Source organism: Phoxinus phoxinus (assembly GCF_949152265.1).
Source record: "Phoxinus phoxinus genome assembly, chromosome: 11".
In the NCBI taxonomy this organism is placed as follows: domain Eukaryota; kingdom Metazoa; phylum Chordata; class Actinopteri; order Cypriniformes; family Leuciscidae; genus Phoxinus; species Phoxinus phoxinus.
This window is the reverse complement of record NC_136886.1, coordinates 10,597,156-10,611,181: the sequence shown is the minus strand read 5'-3', so window position 1 is coordinate 10,611,181 and position 14,026 is coordinate 10,597,156. Positions and strand designations below refer to the sequence as shown.

At 38.7% G+C, this 14,026-nt stretch overlaps 1 protein-coding gene across 2 annotated transcripts in view; it reads right to left on the bottom strand.

Moving 5' to 3' along the window:
• The window catches only part of col7a1 (collagen, type VII, alpha 1), a 62,338-nt gene that overhangs the window by 35,454 nt on the left and 12,858 nt on the right, over positions 1-14,026 (bottom strand). For both annotated transcript variants that reach the window (XR_013799622.1, XM_079629487.1), the window contains exons 8-39: positions 13,884-14,013; positions 13,672-13,791; positions 12,435-12,590; positions 11,863-11,982; positions 11,520-11,669; positions 10,660-10,776; positions 10,055-10,201; positions 9,491-9,616; positions 9,193-9,339; positions 8,844-8,963; positions 8,479-8,745; positions 8,253-8,396; positions 7,903-8,031; positions 7,490-7,636; positions 7,144-7,269; positions 6,918-7,064; positions 6,713-6,832; positions 6,461-6,610; positions 4,424-4,560; positions 4,125-4,251; positions 3,650-3,793; positions 3,349-3,524; positions 3,122-3,151; positions 2,031-2,057; positions 1,864-1,908; positions 1,625-1,726; positions 1,464-1,526; positions 1,178-1,213; positions 1,040-1,093; positions 890-961; positions 654-767; positions 205-231 (exon numbers count right to left, since the gene is read on the bottom strand). Coding sequence is in view for 1 of the 2 variants with exons in the window: in XM_079629487.1 (XP_079485613.1) it covers positions 205-231; positions 654-767; positions 890-961; positions 1,040-1,093; positions 1,178-1,213; positions 1,464-1,526; positions 1,625-1,726; positions 1,864-1,908; positions 2,031-2,057; positions 3,122-3,151; positions 3,349-3,524; positions 3,650-3,793; positions 4,125-4,251; positions 4,424-4,560; positions 6,461-6,610; positions 6,713-6,832; positions 6,918-7,064; positions 7,144-7,269; positions 7,490-7,636; positions 7,903-8,031; positions 8,253-8,396; positions 8,479-8,745; positions 8,844-8,963; positions 9,193-9,339; positions 9,491-9,616; positions 10,055-10,201; positions 10,660-10,776; positions 11,520-11,669; positions 11,863-11,982; positions 12,435-12,590; positions 13,672-13,791; positions 13,884-14,013 (3,717 nt within the window). In the remaining variant the exon portion in view is untranslated. The remainder of the gene's footprint in view (positions 1-204; positions 232-653; positions 768-889; positions 962-1,039; positions 1,094-1,177; positions 1,214-1,463; positions 1,527-1,624; positions 1,727-1,863; positions 1,909-2,030; positions 2,058-3,121; positions 3,152-3,348; positions 3,525-3,649; positions 3,794-4,124; positions 4,252-4,423; positions 4,561-6,460; positions 6,611-6,712; positions 6,833-6,917; positions 7,065-7,143; positions 7,270-7,489; positions 7,637-7,902; positions 8,032-8,252; positions 8,397-8,478; positions 8,746-8,843; positions 8,964-9,192; positions 9,340-9,490; positions 9,617-10,054; positions 10,202-10,659; positions 10,777-11,519; positions 11,670-11,862; positions 11,983-12,434; positions 12,591-13,671; positions 13,792-13,883; positions 14,014-14,026) is intronic.

Sequence of the window (14,026 nt, the reverse complement as noted above, 5' to 3'; positions counted from 1 at the left end):
TGTCAAAAAAATTATTTAACATGTACATTATTGAATCAGCCTAAACATGCTTTTGGACAGTGTAACAGTGTAAAAAAAATAGTGGTTTACACACCATTTTTGGTCTTATTTCATAATATTTGTTCTGTATTATTGTTATACTGTCAATTGTCTTCTCGTCTTTTTTGAGAAGGAATTTTATCATAAGAATTTATATCAACTCACCCTCTCTCCAGGGCTACCTTTGTCACCCTGCAGGAAAATGAAATGAAACACAAAAACAGACAGGTACATGATTAGCTGAAGGCATATCTGAAACTTGAAACAGTGAAAACAATGAATTACATTTAATTACTGGTGCAAGTCTCAAAATGTCCAGTTTACATAGCAACTTTCAGTAGTGTCTCGAATACTATTTGTATTAACATGCAACAGTAGCCAAGCCCGTATTCTCTTATGAGCAACTATAGCAACAGTGTCTAAAGAAATATCAAAGATGGTGACGCCCATAAAACTGAACGGTATAATCACTTTTGGCCCAACAAGAGTCCAATCGAGCCGTGAGTTCATCCATCAAGCCTTCATTAACAGCATCTGTTATATTTGGGCTGGTAGAGAGGAGCCATACTGCTTATTGAGAGACACCTTAAACAGAAAAGGCAAAGGATTCTGACCTTAATAGGAAGTCCTGGAGAGCCTGACAACCCAGGGCGACCATCCTGTCCAGACAGACCTCGTGGACCTGCCTCTCCTTTTGCCCCAACCACACCTGGACGACCAGGAGTGCCCTAAAAGTACAGAGAGACATAGAACGGGTAATGTAATTACCTTGTTGTTTACTTGAGTGCTCATACATGCTGTTTTTTTGTCAATGTGCAGGTGAGTGCAATGATTTTCTTGGATTTCTTACAGGGATCCCTGGGATTCCTGGCTCTCCTTTACGGCCTGGTAAACCTCCTCCATCAGCAGATCCAGATTCCCCCTGTAGTAAATAGTAAAAACCTGCTAAATAAAGGGGTAGAGTAGAGCAGTGAGAGATTAATTTTAATATCACTCTTACCCTTTCACCTTTCTCTCCCTTCAATCCCAGAGGCCCCACAACCCCTGGTTCTCCCTGTAAAACAAAACAGATAAAACATTTATTAAGAGTTAGTGTATGTTTTTTGTCTATATATGTAGTTTGTTAATGAGTACTCACAGGGTCTCCTCTAACACCTGGTAATCCCTGACTGCCCTAAAAAACAGAATATCATCACACAATGAACTTAGGTTAGAAATCAGTTAGTGAGAATTTGTTTAGCTTTAATATTTTAAGTGGCAGTTTTAAAGGGGATTTAAATAATTAAGAGATTAAGAGGTTTTATTATGCATCCAGCCCTGATTATTACCATTCATATTATGCATTTAGATGTACATACCGGTATATCCACAAATACCTGTTTTAACAGCACCACTTAATTACATTATTCATGTTTCATTCTTACTGGTAGTCCAACTGCACCAGAACGACCTGGAACACCTGGACTGCCATCCAATCCTGGAAAACCCTGAAAAAGATGGAAAGAAACAAATAGAGAAGTTGAGAGTATATAATTATGTGTGATCTGTGTGCGTATGTGTGTATGCATAATTAAGTGCCACTTACTCTCTCGCCTTTCTCTCCTCTCACTCCCAGACCACTGCCTGGTTGACCTGATGGCCCCTCTGGTCCTCTGGGGCCCTCACGACCCGATAAACCATCACGACCCTATTTAAAAAACAAACACACAGAATTAGACAGACATTTTCTCAAGCATGTAGAAACAAATTGTTTCTAAGCAAGAATTAAGAATCCCATTGTGAAGATAAACAAACACAGCTAAATGTGCATGTAGATGAACTTACAGGCTCGCCTTTCCTTCCATCTACTCCATCTCTGCCTCTTTCACCCTTTATACACAAAAAAAGACACAATGTATTTACAAGAAAACTACAGTAAATATAAAGGCCAACAAGTCAACTTGAAGTTATTATACGCAAAAACAAAAAGAAGACACCACAATAATTATTACCTTCTGACCCTGCTCCCCTTTAGCACCCTGCAACAAAGACATAAGTAAACATCTTTTGAGTAACAAGTCGCATGTAGATGTGCAAATGTAAACAAAAACAAAACTTGCTTAAAGACCCACTCCGATGAAAATCATGTTTTTCTAGATGTTAACATGTTCTTGTGGCATTTTTCTGATGTTAGAGGACATATCTTGAGAAAAATAAGCTCAAAGTTGTATTTCTGAGTATTTCTACATTCAAATGGCTGTGAATCAGTAGCAGACGCTAAAATGCCGGCTAAAATAGACTGGAGTTGTGACGTAGTAACTCCACTGGGCGGGGCCACAAGCTCATACTCAAATTGGAACACATACTGTAACAAATAAGTCACTTTTCACCGTCTATCAATCGTCAAAACTAAAGTGTGGAGAACACAGACTGATCCCGTCAGTAATTACATCATTACATAATGAGAGAGGGCAGCCAGCCTCCTCCAGGCAAGCAACAGGCGACATTCGTGCATGTGAAATTCCGCGCTCGTTCAAGTAGACTTGCACACGCCGGGTGGCGACGAGTTTCGCCTGTCGCAGTCGTTTGTCCCCTCGTGTGTCAAGCCCATCACTCGTGAGAGAGTCAGTCAGTTTTTTAGATAGAGCGGTGACATTGGCATCATAATAATCCCGAAATTCCGAGAAATCCACTGATACTAATGTCCTGATTGATCACTGTGGGAGGGATGAAATATTGAGACGAAGTCGAGCTGTTTTTTACCGCGACGTCTCGGAGTGAAATAATGATCGGTGATAACTTTGATTAACTTCGGATAATAATAATTAACGTGTATAATACTGTAATGCTTCTCCGTGCCAACGGCTCCGCCCACAACGCAGAGGCGAATTGCTAATGAGCTACTGTCGCTCTGCTGAAGCGAAGTCCCAGAAAACGGCACAGGTTTTGATATTTTGGCTAAAAATGGCATAATCATAATTTAAAGACCACTGGGAATGTTTAAAAATAGCTCAAAATATGATCGGAGTGGGACTTTAAGTGTATATGCAGCTTTTATGTGTAATTATGTTTGGGTGTTTGTGTATTTTCAATACACACTTACCCTGGGGCACTCTACAGTACAAGGCCCTGTCTAAAAGGAGACAACAAATCAAAGTGAGTCTTTTTTGTACCAGGTCTTCTTTTCTCATCAATAGACACTATACAAGAGGTTTGAAACCTTCTGCTGTATCATGACTCTCGCAGGCTTGACAGGCCAAGCAAGCGTCATAATAAAAAAAATGATGATACGATATTTATGACAGCTTAGACGGATGGATTGTATCTGACCGTGACACCGGTCCCCCGTGCAAGGCCACAGAGGAGGTCTGCCAGGTCGGGGTGGAGACCATAGAGCTGATTTGTGTCTTGAGCAAAGATCAGATTCTGAGTGCTGCCATCAGTCACTGCCAAACGCAGCTCTGTAGGGTCTGCACGTCCAATTCCTACCGCCAACACTGTCACACCTGAGGGACAGAGTTATTACAGCGCTAACTCACTCATATGGACATGGGACAGAGCAGCCGGGATGGTTTGCTGTGTGTGTGTGTGTGTAAATTTAATATGTTGGGTCTAATTTTGTATGGCTTACCATCGGCTCTAACAGTGGCAGCAGGTTTGCTAAGATCATCAGTTGACTTCTCATCAGCGATAATAACAACCACACCAGGAACGCCAGACCTCCGACCTGCCGGCGTGCTCAGCAAAAACTGACGTGCGTATGTCATTGCCCGGCCTGCACATAAAAATCAGAAAACATCAGTACACTCACATACACGTACACATACATATATTCAACATAATGATACCATATATATAATTTAGATTCTGATGAACCTTTACAAATTTGAACAAATTAAATAATGAAATTTTGATGTTATGTTTTGTCACAGTTAAAGCCCTTTCAAATGCTCTCATTACTGTGTTTCCATATATGTATATATACATATGTATATAACATGACCTGGACATTCGCACAATTACTCATAATACACCAAAATCAAAACAGGATAGCCACAAAGTTTAAAAATATGAATTACAAATTAAAGCATACAAACTTAACTAACCTATATTATTTCCTGGTCTGTCATTGATTGGAGTAGACAAAATATCCCGCAGAAGGGTCTCACTGTTGCTATGACGATTGAGGAGGAAGCGCACTTTTGGATCTTCACTGTACATCACCACCCCCATCTGGAGCAAACAGGTGTTACAAGCATTTCATTAACACTGGCCTGCTTAATGTCTCATTTACTCTGTCAGAAGAGGTTACTCTCATTTATAAAAAAAAAAAATAATAATAATAATAATTTTAACACCATGACTACATACGGTACCTAGTATAAAAAGAGAGAAAGAAATGCACCTGAGAGTCTCTGGGACCGATGGAGGTGAAGGATCTAGCAGAACTAGCCAGCAGAGACAACACACGTGCTACCAGACCAGAGCGATCACGAGACACAGGAACAAGGAAAACCACATCCAAACGGCCTCCAACACACACTAAAACATGGATGCATTAAACATATTAAGCCATGAATCCAGCTGAAGAACAATACAGTCAGTAGAACAATGTTCCAATTCATGTAGTCCATCATCACTGCTGTTTGCAAAACAACTAGAGACATTTGTTACACAGCTACACAGCCATGAAATCTTGGCTTGTAAAAATAAAGCTATGCTAAAAATAAAGCTAATATAAGCACACAGCTATGGCCGTTTTTCAGTATAAATGATGACTACGTTCATTGCACATTGATAGTGTGTTAAAGTACAACATTACATCAAGCACTATGACCATCTGTCGGTCTCTGTAACTTTTGAAAAATTGCTAGTAGTGAGAGGATGTAGTGAGCGAAAAATCTCCCTGTGACTGACTTGTATAATAGCATGTTGTTCACTGTACTCACACTGCAAGCTATAATTTGCCTCAACTTCAAAGTCAAGAGAGTACTGTATGAAATAATCCTACAAAAGGTTTTACTGAAAGAGTCAGACCTGCATTTTCTATAAACATCATTGTTACTTATTTTAGAGTAAAAAATCATGGTAAATTAAATATATTGCTCATACTGAACACAAAAGCATATAAATACTGAAATAAGTACTTACATTTGTTAAAATACCAATCATATAGTATGTTTGATTTAGTGCTGTCAATTGATTAAAACATTTTTTTCTGTGATTAATCGCAATTAACAACACTTTTTTATTCAAGTTTTTATAGGTTTATATATTTTATAATGAAATAATGTCACAGTTAATCTCCAAATTAATGTAGAAACCACATAAAGACAGTATATTTTAAATACTTATTTAATGGCATCTTTTTATGAACGAAGGTCAGTATCACTGATACTAATACAGCTATTGATGTCTGGATAAAAATTATTTCCCCCCCCCAATTTTAAACATTAATTATAGCCAATCAACATTACAGTGTAATTGAAAGCTATCAATTTTGTAACATTTATTAGGCTTCAAAAAATATAACAACTTTTGATTTAAGTGAACTTCAAACAATCCTCACATAAATCCATAATAAATGTCATATTTACCTGTACCCTTCCTGTCTAACAGGTAGGATATATACAGAAATTGAATAAAGTTATCAAACAGTCTGCACTGCATAAATTATAAATTAAATAAAGACTCATCCTTTTTAAAGCTACAAAAGTTCTTGAGTCAAGAGGCAAGAGAAGTGAGTAATTTTCTCTTTTCCCTTTGTTCTTTGATTAACTTTACTGACAGGAAGCTTTATTGGCTGCTGTCCCTTTAAAACCAGCCGCTGCTGACAGACACGCGGATCTCACACGCGCCTCATTCTCTCACAACACTCTACGTTAATTTAAGACTTTTTTCAACTCATTTAAGACTGCTCTTATGTCATGAAGATACTTGACAAAACTGATATTTTGGCATAATTGTGTGTGTTATTGTTCTTTCAAGCGCGAAAGAAAACTAAATTCTGGCGAGCTGTCTGTGCGCACGATACTGGCGCGCGTCTTTCTGTGTCGTGTGTGTGTCACATAGACAGGTCATTTACAGGCCGCCCAGTCTCTTTTGTCTTGTCGCGCTTGAATGGTTTAAAAGCATTTGCATGAATAAGAGCGTGGTCATATAATGTAACGCTAGCCAAAGGATGACAAAAATGTACAGATGCTGCGTTAATTCTACTAAATATTTTAACGCGTTAAACTGGAAAAAATGTATCGCGTGCGTTAACGAGTTAACGTTGACAGCCCTAGTTTTATTTGATTTTTATTAAATATGTGCACAATGCATCTGAAGTCCTCACATGTGTTTTATGCTTTTAACTATAACAATCAGTTAATTAATTAATTAAACTATTTAAATTTGTCTAAACTGTAGTCAGAAGTGAAAGAGACAGAAACCGTATAACCTGTTCGTTCCTCCACGGTGGTCTCAGGTCCAACCTGGTTTTGGAAGGTTGGTTGCACGGTGAAACGGTATAGACGGCCCAGTCGAAGACCGATCACACGGTACGAGGTGGCTGTTCCGGGCAGCGTTTCAGACTGACCAGTTCCTGTGTCTAAAGAGAGAGAGTATATAATACACTAAATGCAACTCTAATTGTGTTTTTGATCCTTAATAAACCACACACTATAAATTCCTGAACTTTTGGAAGACTCACCCTCTTCCTCTGTCCAGCGTAAAATATAGCCTGTAGCTCCAGTTACTGATGACCAGCCTAAAAGGACTGAATTCTCAGTACTGTCTGTCACGCTCAAGCCAGTCACGGATGGCAGGGAATCTAAAAAAAGAGACAGAAATAATGAATGAAAGAGGCTGGAAAAAGACAGAGAGATAAAATATGAGATAGACTGTGTTGTGTGTACCAGTGGTTGCTCTGATAGAGGTAGCTTCAGTCTCTTCACTGTTCAGCACAGCAGACAATCTTACAGTGTAGCTTAGACCAGGAAGCAGTCCATCAAGGGTATACGTGGTTGCATCACCACTAATCAGACGACTTGATTCAGGCTCACCTAGTCATAATAGAAACATTACATAAACGTAGTTGTGTCTGGTGTGTGTATGTGGGTACATGTGTGCCTTTATAACTACCTTGTGAAGACCTCCAATAGATTTGATATGAGCTGGCTCCACTCACTGCTCTCCAGGTTATACGGAGCCCCCCTGGGGTCGAATCCAAAACACGCAAACCCTCTACTCTTGTCACCCTCTGTCCCCCTAGACAACAAACAGTAAATTCAAAGCACTTTCATATGGAAACATCTCTCTAAAACCTGATCTGATCTTTAGCCAAGCCACAATAAAAGACAATAAAAAGAAAAGTATTCACGTCTTTATTTTGTTCACTTTGTGAATATATTTATTCTGCAGAATAGAAAAGTATGTGAATAAGATTATGAACTTCTCCAAAAACATGAAACAAACAAATAGCACTCACCCGTGGTGACTCTGACAGAGACGGGTGGGCCCTCTCTGTTCCGGACTAGAGCCAAAACCTTAACCTCATACTGTGCCCCTTCATCCAATTGCCTCAGATCCACTGATGTCACGTTACCACCAACCAGCTGACTCTGCTCCTCTTCACCTATAATCACACTCACAATTTGATTTTTCTATCATGGTCTATAGTCTACATATTTTATGAACTATAACCCCTGGGAGGTCACAAACCAACACCCAAACTTTTTTTGCATTTTGATTAAATTTTTTTTTAGTATTAGTAAAAGTATCTAATTTAATATCACTGCAGTCTAGGAGAAAACTGAGATACCAAAGATGTCTTGGATGATTTTCTTTCCTATAGGAAATTACTATGTGAGTGTTTACTTTAAAATCACTGTAAGATCTCACCATCTGTCCTCTTCCAGAGTATTCTGTACGATGTCGCATTTTGAACTCCAACCCAGCTGACTCGAACAACCTCCCCTTGGGCCTCCAGCACCTGTAAATTGGTGACCCGACCCACTAATATGGCCTGATCTGAAAAATAGAATAGACACAGTTAAAATTAGACTGATATTAAACCTTTCTTATTGCTTATTGCCCATTTTAATTTTATGTTACTAAAAGCATTTTAAAATTTAATGTGTATGGTTAATTGAATATTTCTGAAAACAAAAATACATGTACAATCATGTGAACATGTCTAGAATGCTTGCTTATGGTTGTGTCTTATTAAATTAACATCTGTGGAGTTGTACCTGTCCTTGCAGTCACAGTGGCAGAAGGTCCTTCTCGTGAGTTAAAAAGGGCTGAGACTAATACTTGGTAGGCTGCAGCTTCCTGGAGTCTATCAATGGCATAGGAAGCCACATCAGCGCGCACATTCTGAGAGTTTTCCACTCCTACAATATAAAAAGCAAAAGAAAATAGCTCCACTTCCATCTTAGCATCAATTTAGGGCAATAAATGTAATGCTGTCCGTACCATCACTACGCCGCCAGGTGATTTTATAGCCTGTTGCTCTATTCACAGGAGTCCAGGTTATTAGTATCCTTGTGGATGTTGCTTCAACGACTCGTAGCCCTGTGACTATTCCAGTAGAACCACTGGTTCTAGTAGACACAGAGACCACTTCTCCAGTCCGCCCATCAATCACTGGAGCAACACCCACAACAACAGAATCATCTGGCTGCAGCCCATCTATAGTGTAGGTAGTGATATCGTCACCTAACACACGGAATTCCTCTGCAGCTGAGACAGAGAGAGAGAGCAGCTGACTCATTAAATCTAACATAAATGATATATCAATTAAAAATGGAAACCTTAGTGTTTGCAAAAACAGATCCTACTATTGCTTTGACTCCAGGTAACCCGGTAGCCTGTCGCCCCAGAAACACCACTCCATGCAATCCTGACTCGTCGACTGTTGCTGCCAACTACCCGCAAGTTGGTCACCCTCAGTGGTGGTTCTTGAAAATATAGTTACCACTGGTTATTTTCAGACCAAATGATTGCACATTAATAATGCATCCACAGTGTCTTCAGTAGTATCTACTGTAGTACCTACTATCTACATTTTTCATAGCCCAGATTTATGAACCTGATATATGTACACTGACAAATGTCACACTCTTTTTAGAGTCCTCAGAATAAAAACAACCTCAATGGTACATCAGAAAAAAGTATGCATGCTAAAACCTGTTTTAATGTACACTGTTACTGGTTCCCCTTCATTGGTTCCGACTAGTGCCGTCAAACTGACAGCGTAGCGTACACCGTCAATGAGGTCCCGTAGGTCAAAAGTGGTCTGATTCCCAGGAACTCTTCTGTTCACCTCTGTATTTGCTGTAAAATATGGGTAAATCGATTGAAACAGGCAGTGTAGTGGCAGATCTAATGAATGGAAACCTCATGAATGATATACTGTATTACAAAGCAACATTTTAATGCTATACTGACATACTGTATTTGTATAAAAAGGGAATAATATTCTCACATTCCGTATTAAGTATGATGATGCTGTACTGTGTTGCCCCAGAGACTCCTGTCCATCCTATTCGTACATTGTTTCCAAGTGATTCCACCACCCTCAGGTTCGTGACACGACCTACTGACTGCTCTACTAAAGACAACCCACAAGTAGAAATATTACATGGAAGGCACAAACAAAAACAAATGATTTAGTCACATCCTGGAAAAATAAGCACCAGACTGTTTTATAAACTTTAAATGAAATTTTAAACAAAGAACCTTTATAATGTAAAACGAAGAATAAATATTTAACTAGTCTGTACTATTTATAGATCATCTGGTTCATTTTCAAACCATGCTGGATGTTTCATGCAGCTTGAATGCTGCTTTGAGATAAAAAAAAAGGTCAATTGTCAATTTTATAAAATATTGTGATAATATTAAATGAACACTAATGAAAAGAAAAATCTATATAAAATTAGAAAAAGATTTTTCACAAGTGGTCTCACACTCACCACTGTGTCTGTTTAACTGCAATAGTGAACTTTAAACAATATCATATTGGTTTCCATCAAATGATTTTTCTGACCTGTTGATTTGGTTGAAAAGAACGTAGCTTCCTCTCGCCCATCGTAGAGTGTAAATAGAGTTATGACGTACTCGGTGCTCGGCTGCAGATTTCTGAGCTCATAGTTGGTGGTGCTTTGAGGGAAATCTTGCTTCTGAACTCTGCCTCCTGTGGTCAGCAGGATTACAAAAATATTAAAAAATATATTAAAGTTTGTTGCTGTAGTCACTTTTATTACTTATTTGTAAAATTATGTTTTGTATGCAGATTGTTCATATCAGATACAACTGCATTGCAAACAACCCCTTAACTGTTTATAAAATATAATTTCCCTACAATACCCAAAGCCATATATAGTAAAGATTTCAAGGCGTATCTTTCTATGTAATACAGTTCAATCATTTGTGTTGTGTAACACAATTGCACTGGCTGAGAGAAAATCCATTTAAAGTAAATTACAATAAAATCCCACATCCCATAATGCATATTGATATTTTTTTACAGTAATTTGTAATGACAGAAAATGGTCTGAATACAGTGTTGTATTGAAAAATATACTGTTAAATTTAGTAAAATCCTGGGGGGGTTTTGTGTGTGTTTGTGTGTTTTACTAAAGAGTTTTTTACTCTCTCCGGCTTTCCATTCCAGTCGGTAGCCTCTGGCGGCCTGTATGAGGTTCCAGCTTAATCTGATGCTGGTGGGTCCTGTTGTCGTAGCTCTCAGGACCTGTTGCTCGGAGCGCTCTAAAAGCCAAATGCATTAAACATCGTTTAGCTTTATCTCCCCTCCTGACCCATAAAATATTAAAACAATGACTTCCATCTTTCTGAAGTTTATGTCCTGTTATATTTATAGACAGTTAGTCCTTTCTTTCTCTTTGCCTCTCGCTATAACATGTACATGCATATACAAACACCCTCACGCATTCAATTGCTGTAGTCTGTGAGTCATAAGAAAAAAAAAAACAGTTCTTATGTTTTGATCTAGCAGACAGTGACTCAATAGCAAGATTAAAAGCAACTGTCTGCGTGTGATAACTGTGAGCAAGATGAAAAAAGAGCCACACATCTGGTATCCTGTTATGGTGACTTAAATTTTCCCTCTGTGCTATTCTTAACTCAATACCATTTGTACACAATGTCTACTAAGTACACAACTGTACAAATTAATGCCATACTACACATTAACTGGACATCTAAAAGAGAAGAACAATAAATGCATTTATTTCATTTAGTTGTTTATTTTAGAATTTATCCAGGTGGATGCTGCACATTGGTGGTGGTTGAGGAGATTACCCCCCCTTTCATGTAAAGAGCTTTGAGTACCCAGAAAAGCGCTATATAAATGTACCAAATTAATTAATTATTGCCTGAGAAATTACCTTTTGCAGGAATAATTTCTAAACCAGTGCATCCCTTTCAAAAATGTTATCCACCACTCCGATGTACCATGAAATGTTGATGTGTCCGCATGTGTGTTTGTGTACCTATTTTAAAACGTGCAGTGGCTGCAGGTCCTTCAGCTTCTCCGTTGTACAGAGCGATGACTGTAACAATGTACTCTGTTTCTGGTGTCAGATCCCCCAGAGTGTGAGATTCACTATCACCTCTCAGCTCTACAGTCTCCACATCACTTCCTGAAAAAAAACAGCCAAAAAGACTTAGCAGAAAACAGGAATCTGAAAAAAAGTAAATGAGCTTCTAAGGGATTATGAAATCACATCTACAACACTCATAGACATCCTCACTGGATGATGCATTACTTTATCACCTTGCAGAAAACATTTTATTAAAAATAGCCTCAAAATCAGCTGAGATTTGGATGTTGACCTGTGAAAGGGCCCCATACGACTCTATATCCTCTGGCCCCTGTCACGCCTGTCCAGCGGACTCGAACACTGTTACTTGAGATGGTCTCAACGGAGAGCTGCTGCACTCCCTCTAAACGCACTGCAAACACAGGCATATACACAGAAAGAGCTTTATATATTAGCATGTACACTTCAGAGATGCAGGAGAAAACAACATATTGTGTGGCTGACTCAGACTGTCATGTACCGGACACTTCCATTCAAATGTTTGGAGTCTCTTATGCTTGCCTAGGTTGCATTTATTTGATCAATAACACAGTAAAAACAGTTAATGCATACAGTATGCTGATTTGATCACAATGAAAAAGATAAATATTTTTGTGGAAACCTTTTTTCAGGATTCTTCGAAGAATAGTAAGTTCATAAGAACTGCATTTATTTGAAATATAAATCTTTTATAACATTATAAATGTCTTTACTGTCACAATACTTTCATTAAATTGATCAATTTATTGCGCCTTTGCTGAAAAATAGTATTGATTTATTCTAAAAAAAAAACGGACCCCTAACTTTTGAACAGTAACGACTCACATGTACGGGCAGTCAGGGTAGCTGGTGAGGCACTGTTGCGGGGAATTAGAGGGTACAAGTTGATCACGTATTCTGTGTCTGACTTAAGACCAAGCAAAGTCAGAGAAGTAGACTCCGCTCCAACAGATTGTTCCTTCAGCTGTGCACCACTCTGGCCTGTTAACCAATCAATCAGGAAAAACAAATTATGAATTACACAATGCACAAGAAAAATGCATCTTTTTATCTGCATACCTCACAGTTAGTTATTTTTTCATTGTTATCCTCATTTTTATAGCTTTTCAGAAGCCACAAATGCATTTTTCTCATATTTCACTTCTCCAGACTGATAATACCTCTTTAGGCGGGACTTAACATGGAAAAGTTTTGAAGTTTGGTACAGTGGTAGCAGCTCATAGCAACCCATACCAGCCGGCCAACCAAACGCAGCATATCTTCTATACATGAGTCAGTTAATGACACAGTATAAGTTTAAATCACAGTTTCAGTCTATTCATTTACAAGCAACATTGGGCCGAGACAGGCAGGTTGAAACATCTTCCTCTAGCTTCAAAAACTAACCTGATTAAACATAGGGCCACACCTAATCTGACAAGATCTGTTCTCTGCCAGCTCACACCTGGATACCAACCAGGTAAAGCAAACTGGCACTCCTGCAATTGATAAAAATTCCTTTGGGAAACAAAAACACACTCTTCCACCTCCCCATCTTCTTTTTTTATCATTAGCTAGTGGTCATTAGCTAAAATCATTAGCTAGTGGTGCTTGCCACTGAGATAATGACTATTACTATTGCTCTCTATTAGAAATAGGGGTTTGTTTAAACTCCTCACCATAAGTATTACATTTGGTGTGTAATCTGCACTCTTTGTGCAACAAACAAGAATATCTAATCATCATATACATATATCTGCTATTACTTCTATGAATGATCAGAAATATGACTTTCAGCTTAGCTACCACATCGCAACAATCTGGAAAACCAAAGAAACACTGTGGCGACAAGTTTTGCACATGCAAGCGCCACTTGCACCTTCTTTAGACAATAACAATAGCAATAAACAAGCAATAAAACTAGTTTATATTACAGTGCTGCTTGTCCCAGTTATCCTTTTCATCTCTATCGCTTTCCATATTTATCCTTCACAATCTCTTCCACTGACTCACACTACAATATTCACTATTCAAAGAGTAAAATAATTGTGGATTAGTATGCATGTAGTTGTGTCTCTCTCACCTGTAGGTCCATAAGTGATTCTGTAGCCCTGTACTAGGTCAGCTGGAGCGTCCCAGCCCAAAGCCAGAGTAAAAAACCCGGCCTGGACCAGTCGCAGTGTAGTCACACCCAGGAGAGGCTCTAGAGGGCAGTTTGGGGTAAGAGAGAATGAGAGTTGTTTTCGGAGTTAAGCTGAATTAAATATTCATATTTCTGTTAAGTGCAGTTCTCACTTGTTCGGGCCTTGGCAGACACTGACTCTCCCAAGCTGTTTGGGTACTGAGCAATAACGGTGATCAGGTAGTCTGTGCCTGAACGCAGCTCTCGTGAAATGTAGGTCTGCTGATTGCTTGGTATTGTTTCCTGCAGGTCAAAA